We start from the raw sequence: 24,425 nt of genomic DNA, 5'->3' as shown, positions 1-24,425 counted from the left end.
TTTCTTAAGCGTGATACTATAAAGTATTGTCCAACGTCCATCGTAAAAAAAGCATAATGCATAAAAACCTTCATGTAAGAAATATAAGATTTTTATATGATTTTTGAACTTATTTTTTGTTATAAATCAATATTCAGTGGGTTGTCGATCTGTAACTGTCCCACGAGTCCGATGAACGATTAAATGAGACCTAAACTTGCTAAATATCTATGACAGGCGCCTATCTATACTAAAATTATTACATTGATAAATACTCCATACACGCTATACTCGACTTAACGCTAGGTTAGCAAACGTATAACATTCGACTTCCCAAAGCCATTCCAATGGAAAGACTGCACTCATTTCAAACCATTTTCACAAAGCTTGAGTATGTACTTGACATTTTTCTACAGAGGATAGTTTGTTACGTGCTAGCACTTAACCACTTCAAAGAATTCACATATTTATTTTTTGTTCACATTGAAACAGTTATTGTAATAATCAATAGTAAAAGTTTAAAATTTTCAGCTATGTTAATGTCAAAATCTAATAAGTACCCAAATAGGACATGCTGTAAAATGTACCATCCATTTTAAAGCCGAAATGATTCCAATTATTTGTACAAATTCATGCACTCAATCAAGCTCGATAATAAAATAATACAAAAATCAATTTCACTTAAAATTCCGTGAAATATCGACAAATAAATAAGTTCTTTGTTATCTACAAATTCAGAAGACTGCTTTATAAAACAAAAGGTACAAGACAGAATACTAATGTAAATCGATATCATCGAAAAGTATATGAAATCACAACATAAATTTGAAGCCACACATTCAGTCCCACTTAATGGAAATATTCAAATAGTCCCGAATCACTCACTGAAAGTCGTCAGTAGAACAAAAGATCATCTAAAAATCAGTCACACTATGATACAAATTTAGTCGTCACTGGTGAGTTACCACTGCGGGTTGGGAGGCAAGTAGCCTTCGGGCGCGGGCGCGGGCGCGGGCGTGGGCGCGGGCGCGGGCGCGGGCGCCGCGGCGGGGAAGGAGGCGGGCGCGGGGGGTGCGCCGTACGGCGGGTAGTACGCGCCGCCGTAGCCCCCGTAGTACGACGGCGCGTTCGGGTACGCTCCGTAGCCCATCCCGTATCCTGTACAAGCAAATGTTTCATTCATTTATCATTGTTGAATATGCAGTGATTCACCTACAAGTCAACGTTAAATATTTCTCACCTGTATATTGACCGTAACCTGCTTCCAATGACGGGTTAGCGGCAGGGTAGGCTTGACCGGGAGCCAAGGGGTTCATTGGAATTGTATTTGAGGCACTAGGTGCCAGCGGTTTCCCTATCTCAGGTACAGGAGTGCCCATAACGTGTGGAACCATCGGTTGTGGCTTACTTAGACCCATGTGACCCGGAGGACGAGACATTGCACTCAGGTCATGAGGCATACTCGTACTCATGGCCCTGTGAACTGGACTTGATCCAACTGGAGCAACCGGAGCTGTATTGTGTGAAGAAGATTTATCAATCATTTTACTTCCACTGCCTAAAAGACTAGATACGCTATGTGTCATGATCGGATTAGGAGCCGGCCTATCATTTTGATTCATCGCGTTTGGAGATTCAGATGTTTCGGCTTTATTTGGCGACTTTTTCTTCTTTGATTTAGCTCCAGGTTTTTCGTCAGGCCCAGGCGAATAGGACTGCGTGATGTCATCTAAATTCTTGCGAAAATCCGGCAAACCTTCTTTGTTCAATGCAATCGTCGTTCTTTCTAATTGACTCAAACTTGACTCAGTCGGTTGTCGAGCACCAGGACGTTGATGCCTGTAATTCTTTAACAGATTTATTTTCTTTTCGCTTTGTTGAACAGGATCGTTGTCAAGGAATTGCTTTCTTAAACCAAAATCCTGTTCATTTGTTTGCACTCTACTCATGATATCATTGTCATAAGGATGTCTTTCTGTTGCATTATCAGAATTTGATGCTTGCAATTTATTTCTCAGTCTGGATGGTATGTCTGAAGAATTTGCTTCTTTACTCTTATTATCTAAAGCTTCTTCCGATGGCAGCTTCTCATCAGTTGTAAGGACCAGAGCTGCGGACTCTATAGATTGTTTATTCACATTTTTACTTATATCTGTGCTCATGGAAGACTTTGTTTCTTGAGAATTACTGTCATCTTTGTAATTTTCAATTAAGTTCGGTTGCCCATTAGACGGTCTATTTTTACTTGCGTCCTCGTCATCACTGTCAAGTAATTGGGGTTCATCATCTTCCAAATCCATCCTCTTCGCATGATTTTTATCTTCAGTCTTCTTAGTAATTTTAGTTATACTGACAGATCCCGGTAAATTTGGCCGCAGCAATTTTCCTGGAGGTCCATGAATCCTAGGTCGCATACTGGAATAAGATCTCATTTCTCCCAAACGATTACGTATTTCAGACATTTTTTGACCCGGAAGCATTGGTCTCATCTTGTTTTGTCCTATCATCGCTGGTCTAGTTAACACCCTTTGGAATCCTGGTCGCGGTGCGGTCTTAGATGTTATTGTAATTGCAGAGTTGTTCTTCAAAGATCCGGGAATATTAGCTGCTGAAGGACGGTTACCTAGAACTGGAATAAAGAGAGCAAGAATTTTACCAGTGAAGAGCATGATCATGACATTTTTGTTACTATTTAATTTTCCTGAACGTAATTAGAACACGTACCTTTCTTGCCTACGGGACTATCTTTATTTTCCCCCTTGCCAGCTAAGCCCTTGAATGAAGTCTTGATGGCGATAATCTTTCCAGACTCCAGCTGCATGTATATTCCTTTGGGAGATTTGAGTACCATGACTCGTTGACCTGCCTTCAATACGATATTGGTCTTCTCCGCAGAATTGGTTGGTATTACAACATCTGTAAGCGGAGAAAACATTTAATTCTGTCTCATTTTATTTACGTCTATAAAGATGTGAGAAGTGTTCCATATCGACTGTGAACTGGCAACCAGTACTATCTCAATTTTGACAACTTTACATTGACTTTAAAGGTGACAAAAAAATTGTTTGCGTCATTTACATAGCACCTGATTTATTAAATAAAAATACGTAGTTTTTAAATATTTTTATTACACATACGTCGATATGTAACGCTTGTTATAAGACGACGTTCTTATTGTTCTTTATGTTGTCTTACCAAGTGGCAATGTCATTTCCTGTGCAGTCATGCCCTGTCGGCGCCACACGTCAGCAGGTATCCATCGCGCCCCGTGTTGCATGGGACGCACGGAGGCTACAGGCCGCTGAACTAGGCTACCGTCTGCGGCGCGAACTGTACGGTACGCTGTAGTCGGTTTTGGTGCTGATGCTGCTTTCTTCTCCAGTTCGTATCTGAGGAGAAGCACAACATACTGAAATGTGTATACTCACAGTACGTTTTATGTGACTTTAACAAACAATGTTATCGTCTACATTCACAAAAATGATTTATTGCCCGTTCCATGGTTGCCTATTGGTGAATATTTCCTGTTAAATTGCATTGTTTCAGACGGATTGAAAATTGCATCTATTGCATAGACGACTCCGAACCCTCCGTATCGAAGAAAAGAGTAACAGAGATGCCCGGAAAAATTCGTTACTAATCGTCATAAGAAACCTACCCTCTCTGTGCAAGTCTTTTCTCGGCACTAGACAACTTCTTCTCTTTCCTATCGACCAACAGCGACTCGTGTTGGAACGGCTCTTTGGTCAACAGCGTCCCATGTTGCGTGAGGATCCCTTGCATCAATACGTCAATGTATCTGTCCTTGTGCTCCGATAGGTCCTTTGGTTCGGTTTCCTGAAAAGTAACAGAAGGACGCTTTTAAACTCTGCGATTAGCTTTATTAACGGTAATATTTTAACATTCGTTTGTTCAATTAAACAAAAATAAAATTTACCACGGATTTATAGACAAAGTATCAGAGCGGATGAGAAAGGCTTGGTCACACAATTTTAAATCCTGATTTAAAATATTACATGTAAAATATTCCATTAGGTCCTAATAGGTAATATATTACATATAATGGCATTCCTACCTTTTCATCATTATCAAAGCAGAGATTAGTGATCTCCTTCATCGAGAGCACAGCGTCAGGGTTGCACTCGTCGACGACCCGGTCAGCCATGCCTTGTTTATTGATCTGCCGATCATAGATCTTCTTCTCGAGGCAGCAGTCCATTACGAAACGATACACGAAGCATGCCTTCTTTTGACCATATCTAAAGGTAATACAAATATTTAAGTTATACTGCTGTCTAATAGTAAAGACTCGCAAGTTACATTGTACACCGAAATTGTGGCGCTAGTAGCGATTTTTGACATCAATGTTTGTTGTCGGTAGAAGAAATTAGTTCCTTTAAAAACTCCGCAATATGGCGAGGATCCTAATACTCACACATAATCAGTGTAGTGTCATTATCATAAGTTCCGTTCCATTTTACTATTTTAAACAGCAATGTTTAGATCAATAAGTTAACCGGTTAGAGAACCACTAACCAAAACGTGGCTAAGTGACAAGTGGTCAAACATAAGTTTCAAACAGCATAACGTAGAGCTCAAAATTCTCTATTTAAAAACGGGTAAAGTAAGTTAACGTCTCCAACATATTGAAAGTTACCGTAATTATGCATAGCTAAAATGTTATTAAATAATTTCAATATTCTAAAATTTTTTCGATATCTCTAAAAATTATTTGGCGACATAGCCGTTTTGGTTAGCGGACGACAAAATAATTGCGTACGTAAAAAGGTTGAAGCCTTAGCAAAACGCTGGTATTCAGATTTTAAATGTCCAACATATAACCCAGTAAACAGTTTGTTAATTTGTTGGTTTTGATTGATCATTGTAAACAAGAACATATGAACATAATAAAATCACATAATCAAGAAGCTTACCGATAAACTCGACACACGGCCTGCGTATCGTGACAAGGGTTCCAGCTTGCGTCAAACACAATCACTCTGTTGGCACCAACGAGGTTTATACCCAGAGAGCCTGCTCGAGTCGACACCAGAAACAAATAAATATTAGGATTCGCATTGAATTCATTTATTAATTTCTCACGTTCCAACGCGTGTGTTGATCCATCCAGTCCTGAAATAAATTTTCGTGTTTTTATCATAATTAGTAATAAAAAATATTAGTCGTTTCAAAACTTTTATAGTAAAAATACTCACGATAGTAATTAGTATTCCTCTCCCATAGACAATTCGTACCCGGGATATAGTTCTTTTCCAAAAAATCTTCGATGAGATTCAAAGTAAACAAGCTCTGACTAAAAAGCAGTAATCTGTCTCCAAGTTTAATGCTTTCATTCAAAATGTAAAAGAACAATTCCATTTTAGCGGAATTTTCTATAATGCCGGGTACATAGTCTTTTAATAATTCAGTTGCCCAATCGTAAGTCATTTCTTCCGCTTTCTTAGCGAGCGCTAGTTCTTCCTCTCGATTAGGTTTCTCCTCTTTTTCGCTCTCTTCAGAATCAGAGTCATTTTTATCGTCATTATTCTTGTCTTTGGAAGTTTTCCTATCTTTCCTGCCTCGAGGTTTCGGTTTACTCTTAGCTTTTGACTTCTCTTTGGTCTTGCCATCTTTAGGCGGCCGTCCCCGTGGTCGACCTCGTTTAGGAATCTCTTCTTCTGACTCAGACTCATTACTTTTTGTTTTATACTCATTACCGCATTTCTTCTCCATACAATCTTTGACATCCTCCATCTTTTGTTCATTCAGTTTAGTCATGGAAACTTCTGGTTTCAAGTCATCCTTATTTTTGATAATTTTCTTTGTATCCAAATCTTCGATTTTAACTTCGCCGTCAGACTCAGATTTTACTTCCATTTTCTCTTCAGCCTTAAGTTTGGAGACCTCAGTTTTGAGAGTTTCTGTCATAGGCCATGCGGTTACAGGGCTACCAGAGCCGGCGCTGTCAAGTGGTGGCTTCGTCTCGAGATGAGGAGGAATGTTCGACGGATATGTACCCGCTGGGTATTGATTAGGGTAATTAATATTACCGCTGCTTTGAGGCTGATTGGGATAAGCGGAAGTATTTTGCTGATTATAGTTATATCCAGAATTACTATACGGCGGTGCAGTGTTAGGCGTTGCGCAAGGTTCAGACTTTATTTCAATTGCTGGATAGTTCGGATCAACAGGTTCCGTTTTCAACGGTTGTTGATTTGACTGGCCAGCTGACATATTGTCACCAGGAGATTGATTAGGCGGCATGTTATTCGGGTATCCCGGGTAGTTCGGTGGGTAATTTTGGTATTGATTATAGGGTGGCTGTGAAGTGCTCCCATACGGTGGATTCGTTGGCGGAGGATTAGGTCCATATGAAGTGCTTGCTGTTGGAGGATTAGACCCATATGGAGAGCTGCTTGCAGGAGGATTATTGTTAAAGGTAGTGCCTGGATTTGGATTGGGGCCGTACGAAGCATTATTATCATATGGAGGAGCATATGATTGATTAGGATATTGCTGCGATGGCTGGTTGCTAGGATAAGATGGAGCAGGAGTAGCATTTGCGTTGTACTCTGAATAGCTTGGCGGATTTTGATAGGAACCTTGATATGGGGGCCTTTCTTGGTTGGCAAAATTATTCTGAGTGCTGGAATACGGCTGCATCGCGTTATTAGCATAAGCAGTATCATTAGCTGGAGCGTTGTATTGTGGCGGAAACGGCTGAGAGCTGTTATACTCAGCAGGAGGGTTGCCTCTGTACTCTTGTGAAGGACCTGGTCCCTGCGATGGCGACCCGTTTGCGTATTGTGAATTATTGTAGTACCCCGAATTGCCGTAATAGTTACCTTGTGTATTACTCCAATTATTCTGATTATATCCTTGGTTCCACTCTGAATTATTTTGTGGATATTGATTTGGATAATTGTTTCCGTAGGACGTTTGTTGTTGATAGTAGTTTGGGTCATAGTTTTGATTGTAGCCTTGATTAGGAGGATAGTAACCTGGAGGCTGCTGGTAATTAGGGTAGGGTGGATAATTTGAAGAGTGACCGTATTGTGCATTCGGTGGGTACGGCGCGTTTCCGTAGGCAGGATCTTGGCGAGAATTTCCTGAACCAGTGGTGGTATTAGGCGGAATAGTAGCGGCTGGCTTCTTCGGCGCGCCCTAGGAAACAATAAAAAATAAGTCTAAGACAACCATTAGAACTTTTTAATGAATTATATCTTTACGAGGTAATTGTTAATGTTCAATAATTCCATATTAATTGTATTGGTATTACAATGCAATCAAAATTAATACACTTTTCGAGGATTTGTCAGCACTTGACATTTTAAAAATAATACAATTTTTTTATAATACCAAGTCACAGGATGAACAAGTAGTGTGCCTGGTGGTAAGAGACACGCTTGTCCAAAACAGTTGCGGTGCCACTCAGAGCTTTAAATCACAAAAATCTGAGGCACTGCCACTGCGTTCGTCACCCTGCGTTGACAAGTTGCATGTGCCTGTAATTTAACCAGCGCCCTTACCCTTCAAAACTGATACGCAGTAATGCTGACATTACTGTTTGGCAGCAGAATAGATAAGGTGGCAGTACTTCCCTGTACAATATTATTGTATAGTCCGTCTTTTTTGAAGACGGAGCAAAATGAGATTTGCACGGTTGCCAGTTTTCATAAAATAAAAAGTCACGTAGTTGTTGTCGATAGATTGCGAAAGGGCGTAAAATTTTGCCAATGTCTACTAATTGCGTTTTTGCCTTGTTCATCTTTATTTTGATAGTTGACCTACTAGTAATATCAATTATTATTCATATACATTTTAACAAGAACAGGCCGGTTTGATTATCTATGTTGAATTAAAATGAAAAACTAAAGTATGTATTTTTAATATAGTTCTAAACACATTGTATGTATGTACGCATGAACTTACAAAAAACAACAATTCAAATGAACCTGTGCCCAGCAGTTGGACGATTAATGGGCCTACGATGATTCTAAACATAATCGGCTATTTATTGCATAATAATTAATATTTAATAATAAATATTTTATCGAATACAATCAGTAACTGTCTGTAAGCAGGCAACACTTTTGCGCAATGAATTGCTATTTTATACCATACTCAAAAAAGACAAGACTATAACAATATTATATTGAGTAATTTATGGTAAATAATATACCCGAGGTTTAGCTGCACCCCTTCGTGGTTGCGCCTTGTTCGCCCTAGCGCGGCCGGCCTTAGTAACACCCCTCAACTCTTCCAAGTCCAAGTCTTCTTCGATCGCTGCATTGGCTTCACTGCGCTTCTTCAAAAAGTTATAAAGAACGTCCGGATGATTCCATATCTGAAATTTATATAAGGCTTATAATAGAAAAGCGAAAAAAAATGAGCATGAAATACCACTATTCGTACATTCATTCAAATATTTCTTGACCATTTAATTTGTAAAGAATACAGATTGCTTTCATAATTTAGTGACAGCTATTAGCTCGGATGAAACTACCCTTTTTATACTTGCAACTATTTATTATATACAGCGTGACAGGTTGAACGAGATAAATATTTAAAGAAGCAAACGAGTAGCTAATGTGTGATCCGAATACGTAAAAATTGCCCCTAAACATAAGACAAAAAACGTCCAGTGGGCCCAAATTGATAATACTTGGACATAGGAATAACTTGTGGAGTACCGAGCAATTTTTTTTATGTGATAGATAATAACATTCCTAACAACTTTTATTCTTGTATAATTTCTTGAAAAGTTGATAGTTTCGAAGATTTTTTTTTTGTATGGAAAAATATAATACATTTTTTTTTATCTCAAAATATACGAAAATGTAATATGCGTGGGTAACTTACAGTAAGGTTCCAATCATTTCTGTGTAGAAAAAAATAATCCGTCTGAATGTACTTTGTAAGTAAAGGTGCGGCAAAATTGCTAACTCTTTTATGTACTTTTTCAACAAAATACAAGAAATCTAAAACTTTGACACCTTTTTACTCGTAAAGCCGCAAGTACCTGCAGATGGTTTATATTTTTCTTGATAGAGAAATGATTGGACCTATACTGTAAATAAACCACACACATTACATTTTCCTATATTAAGAGATAAAAAATAAAATGTATATTTCTCCATACAAAAAACATTTATTTTTTTTAATTTGCTCCGTACTCCACAAGTTATTCCTATGTCCAAGAATTGTCAATTATTACTTAATTATGGGAACAATTTTAGGAATATGGAGCTGATTTTTTTTCATATGATAAATAATAACATTCCTGATAACTTTTATTCTTATGTAATTTCTTGAAAAGCTGATTGTTTCCGAGAAAAACATTTTTCGTTCTTTTGTTTGGAGAAATAAACATTTTATTTTTTATCTCGAAATGTAGGACAATGTAATGTGTGTGGTTTATTTGCAATATAGATTCAATCATTCTCTATCAAGAAAAAAATAATCCATCCGCAGGTACTTGCGGCTTTACGAATAAAAAGGTGTCAAAATTTTAGATTTGTTATTTATTTTTTAACACAATATACTAGTTTCTACTTAACTTTCATGTTATTGTTATAAAACTCTCTAAATTACACTAAAATTAATTTTTCTTTAGTCTAAGCTATTAAAAATATATAAAAATATATATTTTGTTAAAAAAGTACACAAAAGAGTTACCAATTTTGCCACATAAATTTACTTACAAAGCCGCAAGTACATGCAGACGAATTATTTTTTTCCACATAGAAAATGATCGAAACTATACTGTTAACTAACCCACGCACATTACATTTTCGTAAATTTTGAGATAAAAAATAAAATGTATATTTATCCGAACAAAAAAATTATTATTTTTTTCTCCAAAACTATAAACTTTTCAAGAAATTATACAGGAATAAAAGTTGTTAGGAATCCTATTATCTATCAAATCATATTAAAAAAAATTAGCTCGATACTCCACAAGTTATTCCTATGTCCAGGAATTATCAATGTGGGCCCACTGTGCGTCGTGCCATTTTACAAATACTAACAGACTCTTCGTTTGGGTTACTCTATGAAACAGCTGAGCGGTAGGAAATTGAACACCCGCGCCGCGACACGAGCGCGTGTCAAGCCTTCCTACGCCACAGTACTTTACACTTTTGACGTATGATCACGTGTGAATTTATTACACCAAGGATACATAGAGGTATGGGTAGGGTATGTGACACGTTAAATTTCACAGCATTATTTTCATTAAATTTACTATTATTATATCTCTATTTGACGACCTCCGTGATCGAGTGGTTTGGGCACCAGTTTTCTTGGTGTAACCATCTCTGAGGTCCTGGGTTCGATCCCCTACCGGGTCAATGTAAAAAAAAACAATTCTTCTATATTATCGCGGGTCTGGGTGTTTATGATACCGTCGTTGTTTCCGATTTCCCATAATACAAGCAAGTGTTTTATTTACTCACTTTAAGTTCTGAGCAACATACGGGTGTTGTCTAATTAATATTTATATTATTTATTACTAAAGTAGGAACTGGGGCAAATTAAAATAGTACCTTGCAGCAAATGGCGAAAGCTTTGAGCGGGTTCGGTACTGAAGTGCAACGAACAACTTCATTCATAAAGCGATCGTAGAGCTTACGCTGTAGTGGAGTCATACGGACAAGGAGAACGTATTCTTCTTTTTGCGGCAACGTCGACTGGAGTACTGCGTGTGATCTCCTGTACCAAAATTTTGACAGTTATAGAAAACCAACCAAAAGATATGATACCAAAAGGTGCTATCATAAAAATATTTTTATGATGTGGTCGCGGTTGCACCAAATGTACAGGAAGTACAATATATAACTGACTAAAATTGTTCAATGTCAAAAAAACTTTAATATTTTTTATTATGGTTAAAATAAGTGCGCATTGACCTCCACCTCACCTGATGGAAAGCGACGATGAGGTCCATGCTGGAGGACCTAGTTTAGTGCCTAATCACTCTGCTCTTCAAAAAGCCCAAGTTCTAGCTTTCAAGGAACAAAAATTCAAATTGAATTCCACTCGCCATATAATTGGGGTAACATAATGCTTCATGCGAATCTTGGGTATATCCACAACATAAGGGTAGAACCCCAGACATCTAATGACGTGATGATAGATAGGAGATGGCGAAATGATTTCAGGCAATCCCAAAATATAACTTTTGTTACACCAGTAAATTGATACTTTGGTGGCCAACACAAACAAGGCTTAGTTAGTACTCGCGACGCGTCATTAACCAAAATTAAAACTTATTATACGTCCCAATGCTAGCAACAGGTCTCCTCTAAGAGGGTTTAAAACCTTCTACTACTCCATTCCCAGGGTTCAGACCGTGGCCTAATGCTACTTAATCTACATATTAGAAGCCTTACACACAAAGCTGTACAATTTACCTCTGAACAAAACCAACAAGCAATGAATGCAAAACATGAGCTCTATATCTCATGAGCCTTATGTCTTGAGGTGTAGAGTCGATACACTGTCCGTTCTGAATGGGCCTTTCGAACATGTTGCAGAACTCGGTCTTGCTGCCGAGGTAGTTTGGTCGCACGAAGTCTACCATACACCAATACTCTAGCAAATTGTTCTGGAGGGGGTAACCTGGTAAAAAAAGTCATAGAAAATGTAGGTCACACACAGTTGTTATTCAACATTAACGTCTTTTCTTTACATTTATTGGAAACTTTACATCTCAATAAAGAATCATTATATTTATTGTAAAATAACACCACAGCATTCCTCAAAAAACAACAACAAAAAACACTCTTTAAATGTGCTGTTTGGTAACATATCAACATTAAGTATTTAAAACCATCTACCTGCTCTCAGGCTCCAGTAGAAAACCAGCGCTGAGGCTCTGCCCAGTATAAAGATGACCTGGCTAGCCCTTTCGGCTATTATTGTGTACGTACTTTAGGTTTTTGATTTAATTATTTCTTTTATTTTGAATTGATACTATTTGTAATAATTATTAATAATACAAAGATCGAACACTTAGAAAAAGTGCCTTCGATCCAGCCGGATTCGAACTGACCGACCGATTGTATTAATAATTATAACAAACTAGTGGAGCAATTTCAAAAAAAATTATTGAACATCATGGTGGTGATTGAACATATTGACATACAAATAAAAACTTAATTACTATTTGTAATGCTTTTCATATTATTTGTAACGGTTGTCATATTATTTGCGAATAGCCAAATAAATGCTTCTTTCTTTCTTTCTTGGTAGCTTCGAACGTGTACACCTTATGTAGTAAACCTTATGAGATTACATAAGTGACGAAATCGACAAATCACTACGAAAATTGCAAACATACTCACATATACATGGTTTTAGAAAGGTGAGTTCGAAATTTCATAGGGTCAATTAGGCTGTCTATTAGGAACCGAATATTGTGTTCACGTACTATAAAGATTTTTGTATCAGCATTACGTTCATGATTAGTCTTCGGTTACGTAAATATTGTAGTACACACATGTTGGTGTTCTTATCAACAATAAATAAAGAAATACAAAACTCAATCAGCTGATAGCACAATTACTATGAAAAATTGACATCTTATTTCTTATATGCCGATATCTACATGGGTTCCTTCAGTATCAAGAGTCGAGTCAAACATGAAATTTCAGACGTACTCTTTTCACATCTTTTTACTGCTTCCGTGGCTGAACAGTTACCATGCTGAACTACCGCACAGAGATCCCAGGTTCAAATCCCGGGCTGGTAGAAATATTTGAATGGCCTAGATTTATTTCTCTCGTGAATTTGGGTGTAATTTATGGTTGTCTGTGTATGTATCCATGACACCCGCGATACAGGGTTTCCCTAGTGCGGGGCTGGGGTGTGCGTTATTATTTATATTATTATTATCATACAGTGTGAAAAATATATAAACATACTGATGTATGTATACTTCATTAAAATCGATTACAAATAAAACTCACCAGTAAGGACAACACGACGTTTAGTCCTCATTTGTTTTAAAGCGTACGAGATGTTGGAGTGAGAGTTCTTGATCCGATGACCTTCATCGCAGATTACCAAGTCTGGACCAGGCCGTACGAGTGCCTCGTACATTTCTGGAAAAAGGGAGAAACCTTACAAATTGAAAAGCAAGTTTTCGAGGTAAGTATCGACAACTGATTTTTTGTGCTCTATTTGTATTTTCAACGCCTCCTTATGGCGGAGAGAGTATTTAATGGTGACACCACAACAACATTTTTCTACTCTCCGCGAGAGGGGGCGCTCCCATCTTCTTTCGACGACACCACATCGATCTATCGTTCATCCCACGATGTATTTCGGTCGTCATATTATTATAAATTGTACTCAAATTTAAGTAAACGTAAAGGGTCGCATTACTTATCATCACTGACCAACAAATAAATCACTTCTTTGAAGAGCCTCACCTGTCGTGATACTTGCTCAGAGAGTATTTAAAATGAATCTTAATCGATATACACGAGTATTTATAAAATACCAACAATCTCGCAGGACCATATTACTAACATTTTAGATAACAACTTTTATTCCATGACTTTTAATAATAAGCGAAAAAAATATTATTTTACTTAAGTAGAGGTTTACACTTACGTAAAACGAGTTATACTTAATTACAAATAAATGGCCACGCAAACGGCACATGGTATCTCAGAACGCGCGCTTTCATTCGTAGGTAGACATTGTGCACTTGCCACTTGCGAGAATTATACGCATAGATTGACTACTGTCCTTAATCCAATACTTTTAGTTTGTAGTTAAAACATGAAAACGATCGCTACCGTAAAAAACGATATATAAATATATGTATTTACCATCTAAAAGTTTCTTCTCTTCGTCATTAGGAGTGTCTTCTTTTTTGTCCTCTTTCTTTTCTTCTCTGATTTCGGCGTCCAGTTTAGTCCCCGGTTCTTCTTTATCTGCCTTAAACTCTTCAGACATCTTTGTGTTATCGGAACTCTAATTAGAAAAAAAAATAATACAACTTAATGCATGGTGTGAGTTTCATAAAGCAGTTTTTTTTTCTATATGTCTGTCTTTTTGAAGGCAGAGTAAAATGACTGTTTATTTCTGTTCATCAATTGTAAATCGAGTTTTGTTCAAATTTAATGATATTATTACAAAATGTTTATTGCTGTCTGATCTAGACGATTCGATTTGCTATTGACTCGGTTCGCTAGAAAATCGCATTGAAATAAATCGATACAAAAAATAGTTAGGATTGTCTTGAACCGATTTCGAATCGTAATGTGCATGCACAAGATTGCAAGGTGCGGAGTTGCATTTTTTGGTCTAAGAAATATTTTTAACATAGAAATTTGTAATAAGTATATAAATATAGCAAATTCCTTATTAGCCGTTTCTGCCCACGATTTCGGGCAGAAGTGGATTACAAGGCTTTGGGTGAAAACCGGGTTAAAATCCTAGCGATTTGATTGGGTTTTAACCCCTCTCTGGTCTCGTCAAAGTAGTAAATAGACAAGTTACTTTCAATTTTGTAATTATTTAAAGTTATTTATTTACTTCTCACAGATGGCGTAACGGCACAAAATCCGTATAAAACCAAAAACAAAAATTTGTAGAAGCGCATAGAAAAAATCGTAAGGTCTGCTGACTCGATCTGTAAGTCTGTTGTTACAGCAGTCGCCTTGGTATAGCACAAACGCAAGTTCGAGTCCCGTCGGATCTAAGGATTTTTTCTTAGTGCTCGATCTTTATGTAAATAATTATTAAAACAAGTGGAGTAATTTCACAAAAAAAATTAACATTATAGTAAAACGTCATAACATTCATTACTATCAATATTACAACTTATTAACTGTTTAGTGTTCGCAGTTTCGAATCGGTGTTATTTTTTTAAATTTAGTTTTAGTTTTTTAGAAAATTTACCACATGCTTTACACAAAATTAATTACAGACTACAAATTGGAGTACGTACCTGTGTATCTTCATTAACATCTGGTTTCTTCTCTTCCTTCTCTTTTTCTTTTTCCTTGTCGACCTCGGACTTGGCGTCTTTTCGCTTCTTACGAGGCTTCTTGTCCTTTTTCATACTGAGCAGACGGTACAACTCATAACCTATCATTAGAACGCCGCCTGTCGTGCTCCAATCCTGAAACATAACATTCCAAACGTTAACATGACTTAGTGAGATATGTGATGCGGCAGCCGCCCCGTGGTCTCTGTCAATAAGGAAGGAAGGAGGAAGCGAAACGAGTTTAAAACCAAAACCTGTCATCTCCGTCTATCCCACCAAACGAAAAAAGTAATGGAATGTACAAGTAAGAACCTATAAATAGTATTATATAACTGCCTCCGTGGTCGAACGATCACCAAGCTGGTCTGCCACGCAGAGGTCCCGAACGCGATTCCTAGGCTGGGAGAAATATTTGTATGGCGTACATTTATTTTTCTCGCAAGTATGGGTGTAATTTGTGCTTATTTATGTGTGTGTGGATGTAACCCGCGATACAGGGTTTCCCTAGTGCGGGGCTAAGAGTGTGTGCCTTATTAACAATTGTCGAAAACGGTGTTCCCAATCTATAGATACATGTATAGATATAGCTACAAAGAGTGAGATAGAGTTGTTAAAACCACCAAATATTAATTAATAACTTTTTACGAGTTCCAGATTTCCGGAAATGATTTTACTGCATCGTAAGTCAAAATTATTGACCAAGGTAATCGAAGTTGGATTTTAATTAGTTATTATTATTACTTTAACTTACTAATAGTCAAAGGATATTTAAACTACTATTGTCATCACCATCAACCCATTTATACTGCTGGGCACGGGTCTCTTTTCAGACGAGGGTTTAGGCCATAGTCCGCCACGCTGGCCCAATGCGGGTTGGGGACTTCACACGTTTTTCCGAGTGTCGTGAACCTTCTTCAACGGGCAGGTTTCACCACGATATTTTCCTTCACCGAAAAGGTCACGATATATTTCAAATTAAATTTTGCACATAAATTCAGAGAAATTCAGAGGTGCGAGCCCGGATTCAAACCCACGACCTCTCTTTGAGAGGCAGTAGGTCAAACCATTATGCTACCACAGCTTTTCGGGATTCCATGGCTACACTTGCAAACCTGGCTAACAGCCGGTTATTATTTAGTTAAGCTATATACTATTCTGCCCTCGGAATAAAAAAGACACAACTGCTGTATAAAGTACGCATAGTTGTGCCTTTTTTCGTTACGAGAGCAGTATTGTACTACTACTAAATTGTGACAAACTACTACTGAGATTTTTACAGAAAACGCTGAATGTTACTGTTAATGTATACCATCCGAGCATTTTATTGGTTAAAATGATCATATGACAACGTTAAGATCCCTCTGGACGCTTTCACAATCGTAGTTCGCATGTAGTTGTAGTTGGATTTATTACTCTTTGATCGCAACTAGACACCATGATTACTAAGTTTCGCAACCAGTGGCGACTGAAGAATGGTCTACGATATGTCTGAAAATCCGTGGTAGTAACCCATTTAGCTCTTTCGGGTATTCTCGATCTAAGATGTTTAAATCAAATATTGTAATGATAAATGTATTCAAATGTATATTTACAAAGAGCAACCAAGACCCTAGAGTTTCTTGCTCATTCTTCTCGAGGGAATCTGACTTATGAATGTGCAGTAGAGTTTAATCAGTATGGGAGTTTAATCAACTGCCTCCGTGGCCGAACGGTTACCAGGATTGCCACGCAGAGGTTCCAGGTTCGAATCCCGGGTCGGGACAATATTTGTATGGCCTACATTTATTTCTCTCGTGAGTTTCGGTGTAATTTGTAGCTATCTATGTCCATGGCACCCGCTATACAGGGTTTCCCCAGTGCGAGGCTATGTTGAGTGTTTGCGTTATTATATTATTTAAAAAAAGTATGACGATTTCAAGTGTAATTTGCTGATGAAATAAAGATTATTTTACTTTGACTTTAACTTACGTCATTTTTGCGCAACGTACACGTATGAGGACTTTTAAACAATTGTCTTCGTGAATTAGACGCTTTTGAGGTAGTCCATTAAATGTCTGTATTTTATATTACAAAATTTTTAATGTGTCTTGTCTATATTTACCTTGACGACTTTAGCACGCATTTGTAATGTCTTATGGCTGTCGTTCAACACGTAGATGGGGAATTGGCGTGGTCTCACTTCTCCTTGGCCAGCGATGGGACTGTTAGTTGCATCCAGTGGCAGCCACATGTTGAACTCCGCCACCTGTAAATAAGTGTTAATATGTTAAATAAACTGTTTAAATACAATTTTTGATTAACTCCGTGACCTGGCGGTTAGAAATATGGGTGCTTGATGAGGTAGTGCTGGAACTGATTGCTGATTGGAATCATTTGGTAAAGCAGCTTTTCCTAATTTGATTTTGGTTGGGGTGTTTGAGGTTCTGCATACATGCCTTTTGTCTATTGTTTTTGCTTATAAATTAGTTTTTAAGCGCAATAAAGTATTGAATGTATGTAGTAAAGTATTGTATAACATTTTTTGTTTCACTAAATATTATGCGTGTACATTTTAGAGTGGTTACACACGGCGATTTGCAACGCGCGACTGCATCGATACAAACGCGCAATTGCATCGATGCAATCGCCTATAAATCCCAAGTGTATCGATGCAATCGCGCGTTTGTAAAAGTAGACGTTTAGCGACTGCATCGCGTTTGCATCGCTGCCAAAAAGTCGCCATAGTGTCGTCGTCGTAGTGTATCGCTCTAAGTGGGAAGTTTGACTCACCCAATTCTGAAGCGTATTAATAGGCATTATACAAAGCACAGTCTTCGAGGAGGTATGTCGCAGGAAGATATCGCAGAAACAGACGATTTGCAAGGTCTTCCCGAGTCCCATAGAGTGTGCCAGAATGCACCCAAATCCGGTTGACGTTGAGAACCTCTCTACGGATTCTATTATGTTGTCGAATAGGAATCTTACACCACCAATCTGAAAGATTAAACAAGGAAATTAAAGTCCTATGTATTCAATTTAAGGTGTTCACCAACCCAGTGAAGTTTAAATCTTGCGAAATAGAAAACCCACCCTCCATAAAATAATAAAACACAAACGCAACTACAATCATAAGCACTATGTTTTGGTTAACAGCACCTTCTGAAGTAATTAAGTAAGAGATTTAGAGTGAAGGCCGCCACTTGCTCAGACGGTACGAGGGGGTTTTATAGTGTGGCTGAGGAAAGGATCGGATTATCCCATTAGTAAAAACCAGAAGATTCTATGACCTGTTAGGACAATGGCCGTTAATTCCGAGTAGCAGACGTGAAGTTACAGGCCGCTTAACCGAGTCGGTTCCTGAGGTAGCTGAGCCGTTTCTGAGGAGTGAGACTTTACGTCATAGTTACGACCCGCTGCACACGGGATGCTATTGAATATCGTCAGAAAAATCTTGTTGAAATTATCCCGTGTGCACTTACTTTGCCACCCTCAGAAGTGGAATATTTTATTCCAAGAATATCGCCTGATAGATCCAAGTCGTGGCGACATGTGCCACAGTGTAAATGTTAATTTAGTAATAATTTTTCGTACCTGATGTGGTTTGATAATTCTTGCTATCTGGGGTGCTAGGAAGATGTCCTCCTCGCTTTCGGGATGACCAATGTTGATCAAAACTCTGCCTTGTTCGTCAGGAATGTTGTAGGCGTCGTTCACGTGGAGACCTAGTTTTGAAAATAACTATTAATATTTTATAATGTTGATAATTGTTCAAATCTACATAATGCAAATCGCACCTTTAGAATGTAAGTGACCTAATACAAAATTCTAACTTTTTGGGAATACGCAAAATAAAGTTTGAAGTTGTGGAATTTTTACATTATTCACTTAATTACTCTTAAAGTACTAAGGTCCTTGTTAGTCCTGGAAAATTATGATTTTCGGAACGGAAATTGTAACTTTTTCGCCAACGGTGGTGACGTGTTGTATATGCAGATACAGGTTCAATAATAAATGTGCACTCCTGCTATTTAAAACATAATGAAAAAGACTCATATAGTGAAAAAGTCTGTGCCATTCGAGCTTTAAAGTGTCAGTTCCAGATTAACAACCATATCGAACTCTCCTACGTAAAGTATCGTATGTCGAAATTGCGAAGCTTACAGGGGAGCGTTTCAAAGTTCTGAATTCACTATAACACGTGACTAGCATTTCTCAGTTTTATTCGGCAAAGCTAACGAGCTTAACGAGCTTTTTGTGAGTAACGACTCACATAGAGTATTATAAAATTCTAGATATTGGTTACATGATCTATGATGATCTATTAGATGATCACTCTATGTGAGTAACGAGTGAATTCAGAGCTTTAAAACGCTCCCCTGTAAACTTGGCGACTTCGACATACGATCCTTTATGTAGGAGGAGTCGATATGTGATAAGCAACAGTGACTTTTAAAGTTCGTTTTACGGTATAAACTAATTTTGTAAAATTTTTGAATTAGGTCACTTTTATTCTAAAGGTGCGAAATATCGAATAGCTAATAAGTAATAGACGTGTGACTTGAATAGAATGTGTAGTTTCAAAATATAATCAAAAGCGCACAACCTTTTAAAGCAGCTACTTGTTAAAGGACCACTATACACATACGCTGTTGTCATGCAGATTAAGAGTCGATGCAACCTCAAATGGCTTGGATTGATTTCACATAACAATGAAATTGTTGAATCAATTACTTTGAAAAAAAAAAACTGATTTGACACTGATTGGTATATGATAAAAAAAAATATAAACTTATCCCGAAATTTTACAAGAAAACCGCTGTATTCAATAAGTACATTATACTAATGATTTTTTTGTTTGTAAAAAAAAATCTAAAATAAAGCTAGTGTCCCTGCCGATCGACTCGCGCAATGGAACCGATTCAATACGGGAAAATTTAAATTCGAGATGAGGTAGTATAGTACTACTAATACTCTTAACTGTTTAAATGCATCGTAACATATTTATGTACCCGTCTGTTGCAATGGCCTACTATTTTGAATAGTTCTGTCACCCTAAGGTAACTTAGAAAGGAAATTTGCTACCTACCAATAAGGCTCCTGCTTTACTACGTCTTTCGTCTTGTCTTTGTTTGTTCCTGAATTTTGATTTATGCATTGAAGACAATTTGAATTTTAATTGTTTGAAATCAACTCAATAATAATAATACATTATATAACAAGCGCCAATGTTACCCTACCTAGCACAGCATGAATAGGACAGTTTAGATGTTATGTCTTAAGGCCAGTTGTAGATTTTATATTAAGAACATCTTAATATTGCATATACTCGTACATATGTATAGGCGGAATTAATGTCTATAGATTGACAGTTTGTTTTCCAATTGGTATGGTTGGTACGTTAATAAAAAAACATTACCAGAATTATTGGGGTCATCTTCGGCTTCAGGACTGGGTGGTACTTCAGAATCGGAGAGCATAATACAATCGTCAGAATCTGATGTTGACGAAGAAGATTCATCGCCGCTGCTGCTCGACACTATTTCTACAACCTTATGAAATAAAAAAAAGCTGGTGAAATTGGATTTAGGCCGCGAATATGTTAGCCGAACTTTTAAATAATTTTAAAATTTTCACATCTATATAGCAATAGTTTCAGAACCCAGATGTAACTTTGCATTAAAAGTTATTAGAAATGTTTGATGATAGGAATTTCATGAAGAAATTTAAGGCTATTAAAAGCTTTCTAATGAAAGAAAAATAGATATACCTCTTTCTTGTCAGTCTTCTGGTCAGGCTTTTCCGATTTGGGAGCAGACCCAGATGGCGTAGGTTTTGGAATCTTTGTGACCTCCACTTGACCTTGTTTTAGAGTTGTCCTTTTAGTCTCCCCCGATGGCAACTTCACTAATACTGTGTTTGGCAAACTGAAATAAAGATTTTTGTCTTTGATTGTTGAAAAACATTGAATATATTCTTTAAGAACCGAGACTCTATGGGTCTATATAGTTGCAAACCAATATTTCAAGTCTTGTTTAGCTGTGAAAGTATATTCACTGCTAAGTATAGGATTGTAGTACATCATTCCAAGTTACTTACGACCATTATGTCATATATTAACAACTGTTGAAAAAACTACCTCTTCCTCGAAGAAGTTTCGTAAAGTCGGCATAAAAACTAAACAACTACAAAATCATCTTCATAAGATATCAAAAAACACATACTTGAGTTTATTAGAGGATTGTTTCAATATTGATGATCCACCTTGTAGAAGCGACAGTGTTTTCTGATGAATTTTGTTTTGTCTATTTAGTGCTATTTGCCTTTGTACCTGAGGAAAGGTCATATTTGTAAATTAATATAATATATGAAATTGTACAGAATTATACATATAAAATTATTTGGACAAAGTTTTGATTGAATTAATAACTCATACTACATATGTAGGCATTATGTATTTACTAATCTTGATATTATAGCTTCCTCTAAGTAAGTTTCTCTGTTGTAAGCTCCAGGACCTCGTCTAGAAGGTCATATTTACCTGTTTTTTATCTAGTCTATGTAAGTAAATCTCGTTTTTCCCCTACCTCGCCTTTCTTCAATATTTCCTTAAATTATATTTTTAATACAAGTGTAACAAAATAAAGAATGCCATGGAAATTAAGAAAATGTAAAATTCAACTAAATTTTACTAAGTATTACTACTGAGTCTGAAATATATAATAGTAGGTTATCTCTTTTTTATAAGCGCATGAGGCATTGAAACACTTACTTCTCTTATAATCCTTTGTTGCTCCTGGACTCTGGCCAAACGCTCAGACTCCTGCCGTTGTGCAGTTAGGGTGGAAGCATCCAGGTTTTTCTCATCCATGACCTCTCTGATATTTCGTCGCACATTTAATGCATTTGTACTGCCTTTTTTCTACAATTAAAAAAAAGTTTGTATATAATAATAGACATATTAGTTGCTTTTATAATAGTTGTACATTAAATTTGTTATATTAAAAAATTTGTGTCTCTATTTTAAAGTGTATACTTATTTCCTGGTATTAAGTAGATGTGTAAAAATATTGCAATTTGTAATAATTCCCTGACAAGGGTCTGAAAACTGATTAGTACCAGCAGAAATTATTGATATTAATGAATTATTGATATACAGATTTATGTTATTAACCTCCTGATTTGAATGACAGTTGAACATTTTTTTCTTGTATTTATGTTGTTTATACCATTGGTCCACCCTGGGCAACAATCTACAAATACCTTATTCCTCCTACTATTAATCCTTTTACCACGACGGCAAACATTACGCTTATATGATAAGAAGAAGAAAAAGAAGACTAAGTCCAATTATCAGAAATGGGGAAATATACTTATTATTGAGAAATTCTTTACTTTGGTAAAACCTCACTTCTAATACTAACCTTGTACCACAAAAGTTAAGGTGAAAATTAATTCTTTAGTAAAATACCATAACAATATTCTTATACTGAAACATACATAATTACAAGAAAAATGAAATATTGGTATGGCATGGATTAATTACCTTATTTCCGCAATGAATGTTGTTAGTTCAAATATCAAATTTTACAATTTAACCAAGCACTCACCTTATATCTAAACTGTTAAGGTAAATTTAATTTAATAGCCTATAAGCTAGGAAATTATAAGGTCATGTAATTTTGAACGAAACATGGTTTACATAATACAATTAATATATATATAATAATACAATTATCAACTTACATAAAACTCAAACAACTCAAGCTTACTTTGAGCTTTAAGACAATAGTACTGTGCCAAAGTAATTATAAATGGTCAATTAAACATTATTATTAAGTACAATAAAAATAGACATGAAGTTAATATAGATCCTAGTTTAGATGACTAGATAAACTTATACACAAAGACACTGTATTGTAGGTAATTCAATGAAATATTGATATAAATGTAGTTTATAGCATATACAAGGTAAAGTAAATTTTAATCATTTCATGTGGAAAAGAAGTCATCAAATACTATATATACTATAATAAGTTCATGAAACATGAGTTTTAGAAATAAGAATACATTAGTTATAGAAAAAATATTCGAATAACAAACCTCTACTTATAAATTTTTTGGGTGCTTTATCTGTTTGATTTAAGATTGCAAAGAAATAAAACACTTCTTAAAAATAGTTCTGTGCACTCACCTCTTGTTCAGAATCAGTTTTCTTTTCCTCATCCTTTGAGTCTTCACCTTCCTCATCCTCTTTCTTCACAGGTTTCACACTAATCTCATCCATTTCTTTAAGTTTTTCTGCTATGTCAAAGTCCTGACTGTTCTCCTCTTGTTTGATATCTAACAACTCTTCTGCTGTCTTTTCGGTACACAATTCACCCTCATCCACTTCTGCTATTTCCACATTCTTGGATAAGTCTAAGTCTCCATCATTTATAATATCACTAATAGAAAGTGTTTTTGGTGCCTCGGATGGCTCAGCCTCAGGTTCTGGCTTAGGAGATGGACTTAAGCTCCTAACAGACTTCTGGCCCTCTTTCTTTGCCTCAACAATATCCCCAGTCTCAGGGTCAATATAACTCTCATTCTCTTCATTCAATTCCTGTACCGCTGTTGGATTTACCACAAATTCCTCCTCCGATAAACCATCACTATCCGATTTACTATCCTCACTTGAAAAATCACTGAGTTCTAATATATTATTACCAACTAACCCGCGAATTGTGATACCTGCTTCTTTCTTCAGTTTCTTTGTGAAATCATGGAAGTCTTTGACTGCTTCCATTTTTCGTTTAGCACTCATGGGGCGGGCACGCGGGGCGGAGCGCCGACGGGAGCTCATCGCCGCCGCCTGCGCAAAATGCGCCCGCTGTATCCTCGCGATGGTCTCATCATCGTCCTCACTATCTACCAAGCTGTCATCCGACACCTCCTCGTCTTCCACTGTCGCCCTCATCTTACTTTTTACAGATTTCTTGTCCACGAAATCTTCCATGCTCGTGAGGTTCTTCTTTTTGCAATAAAAATCCCACTCAGTTACATATTCACCACCTCAAGCCGTCACATTTCATCATAGATGTAGAAGATATTCATACAGAAATAAACTGGTTTTGTTTTCGTGTGATCAGATATAGACCGCATAGTTCCTAATCAGAAATGCCATCATTTCGTGCAAATAAATCCTTTTCTGAGGATATTTCTTTGTAACTAAGCCATGGGACGCGGCATCAAATATGCACAGAAATAAGCCGGAGGACTTCAATGTACACCCTCAAGACTTGTTTAACTTTAAAAACATCACTCACTCGCTTTTTCTATTCATTAATTACCTTAGACAAAACATAAACTGCAATTAAAATTTAGGAAGCCATTACTTCCGCAATAAATAGCTTTTATTCGACTGTTCTATAGAATTTGTGTATTCGACAAGCGTGTTTACAAAAATTATGGAAGACGTCACAAG

General features: G+C 36.7%; 1 protein-coding gene across 5 annotated transcripts; it reads right to left on the bottom strand.

The window, feature by feature from the left end:
* Positions 1 to 820: 820 nt before the first annotated feature.
* On the bottom strand, positions 821 to 24,385 carry LOC113236525 (transcriptional regulator ATRX homolog). 5 transcript variants are annotated; one of them, XM_026472638.1, is made up of 23 exons: positions 23,154 to 24,385; positions 21,732 to 21,881; positions 21,184 to 21,290; positions 20,730 to 20,886; positions 20,379 to 20,511; positions 18,554 to 18,684; positions 17,753 to 17,956; positions 17,085 to 17,228; positions 14,945 to 15,118; positions 13,821 to 13,965; positions 12,951 to 13,085; positions 11,394 to 11,601; positions 10,527 to 10,692; positions 8,162 to 8,326; positions 5,196 to 7,143; positions 4,914 to 5,112; positions 4,055 to 4,238; positions 3,638 to 3,816; positions 3,175 to 3,368; positions 2,704 to 2,895; positions 1,220 to 2,608; positions 1,118 to 1,137; positions 821 to 1,075 (listed from the first exon to the last, which is right to left on the bottom strand). In XM_026472638.1, exons 1-23 carry the CDS (start codon positions 23,955 to 23,957, stop codon positions 941 to 943), a joined length of 7,263 nt encoding a protein of 2,420 aa, XP_026328423.1. In that variant the 5' UTR covers positions 23,958 to 24,385; the 3' UTR covers positions 821 to 940. The 5 variants fall into 5 exon arrangements, with proteins under 5 accessions (XP_026328423.1, XP_026328424.1, XP_026328422.1 ...); XM_026472639.1 differs by having other exon boundaries at positions 821 to 1,137; positions 17,753 to 17,758; positions 17,837 to 17,956; XM_026472637.1 differs by having other exon boundaries at positions 821 to 1,137.
* Positions 24,386 to 24,425: the final 40 nt, after the last annotated feature.

This window comes from Hyposmocoma kahamanoa, unplaced genomic scaffold (assembly GCF_003589595.1).
Source record: "Hyposmocoma kahamanoa isolate Upper Pololo Valley unplaced genomic scaffold, ASM358959v1 92, whole genome shotgun sequence".
Lineage (NCBI taxonomy): Eukaryota > Metazoa > Arthropoda > Insecta > Lepidoptera > Cosmopterigidae > Hyposmocoma > Hyposmocoma kahamanoa.
The sequence above is the reverse complement of the archived record's forward strand: the minus strand, read 5'-3'. Positions and strand labels throughout refer to the sequence as shown.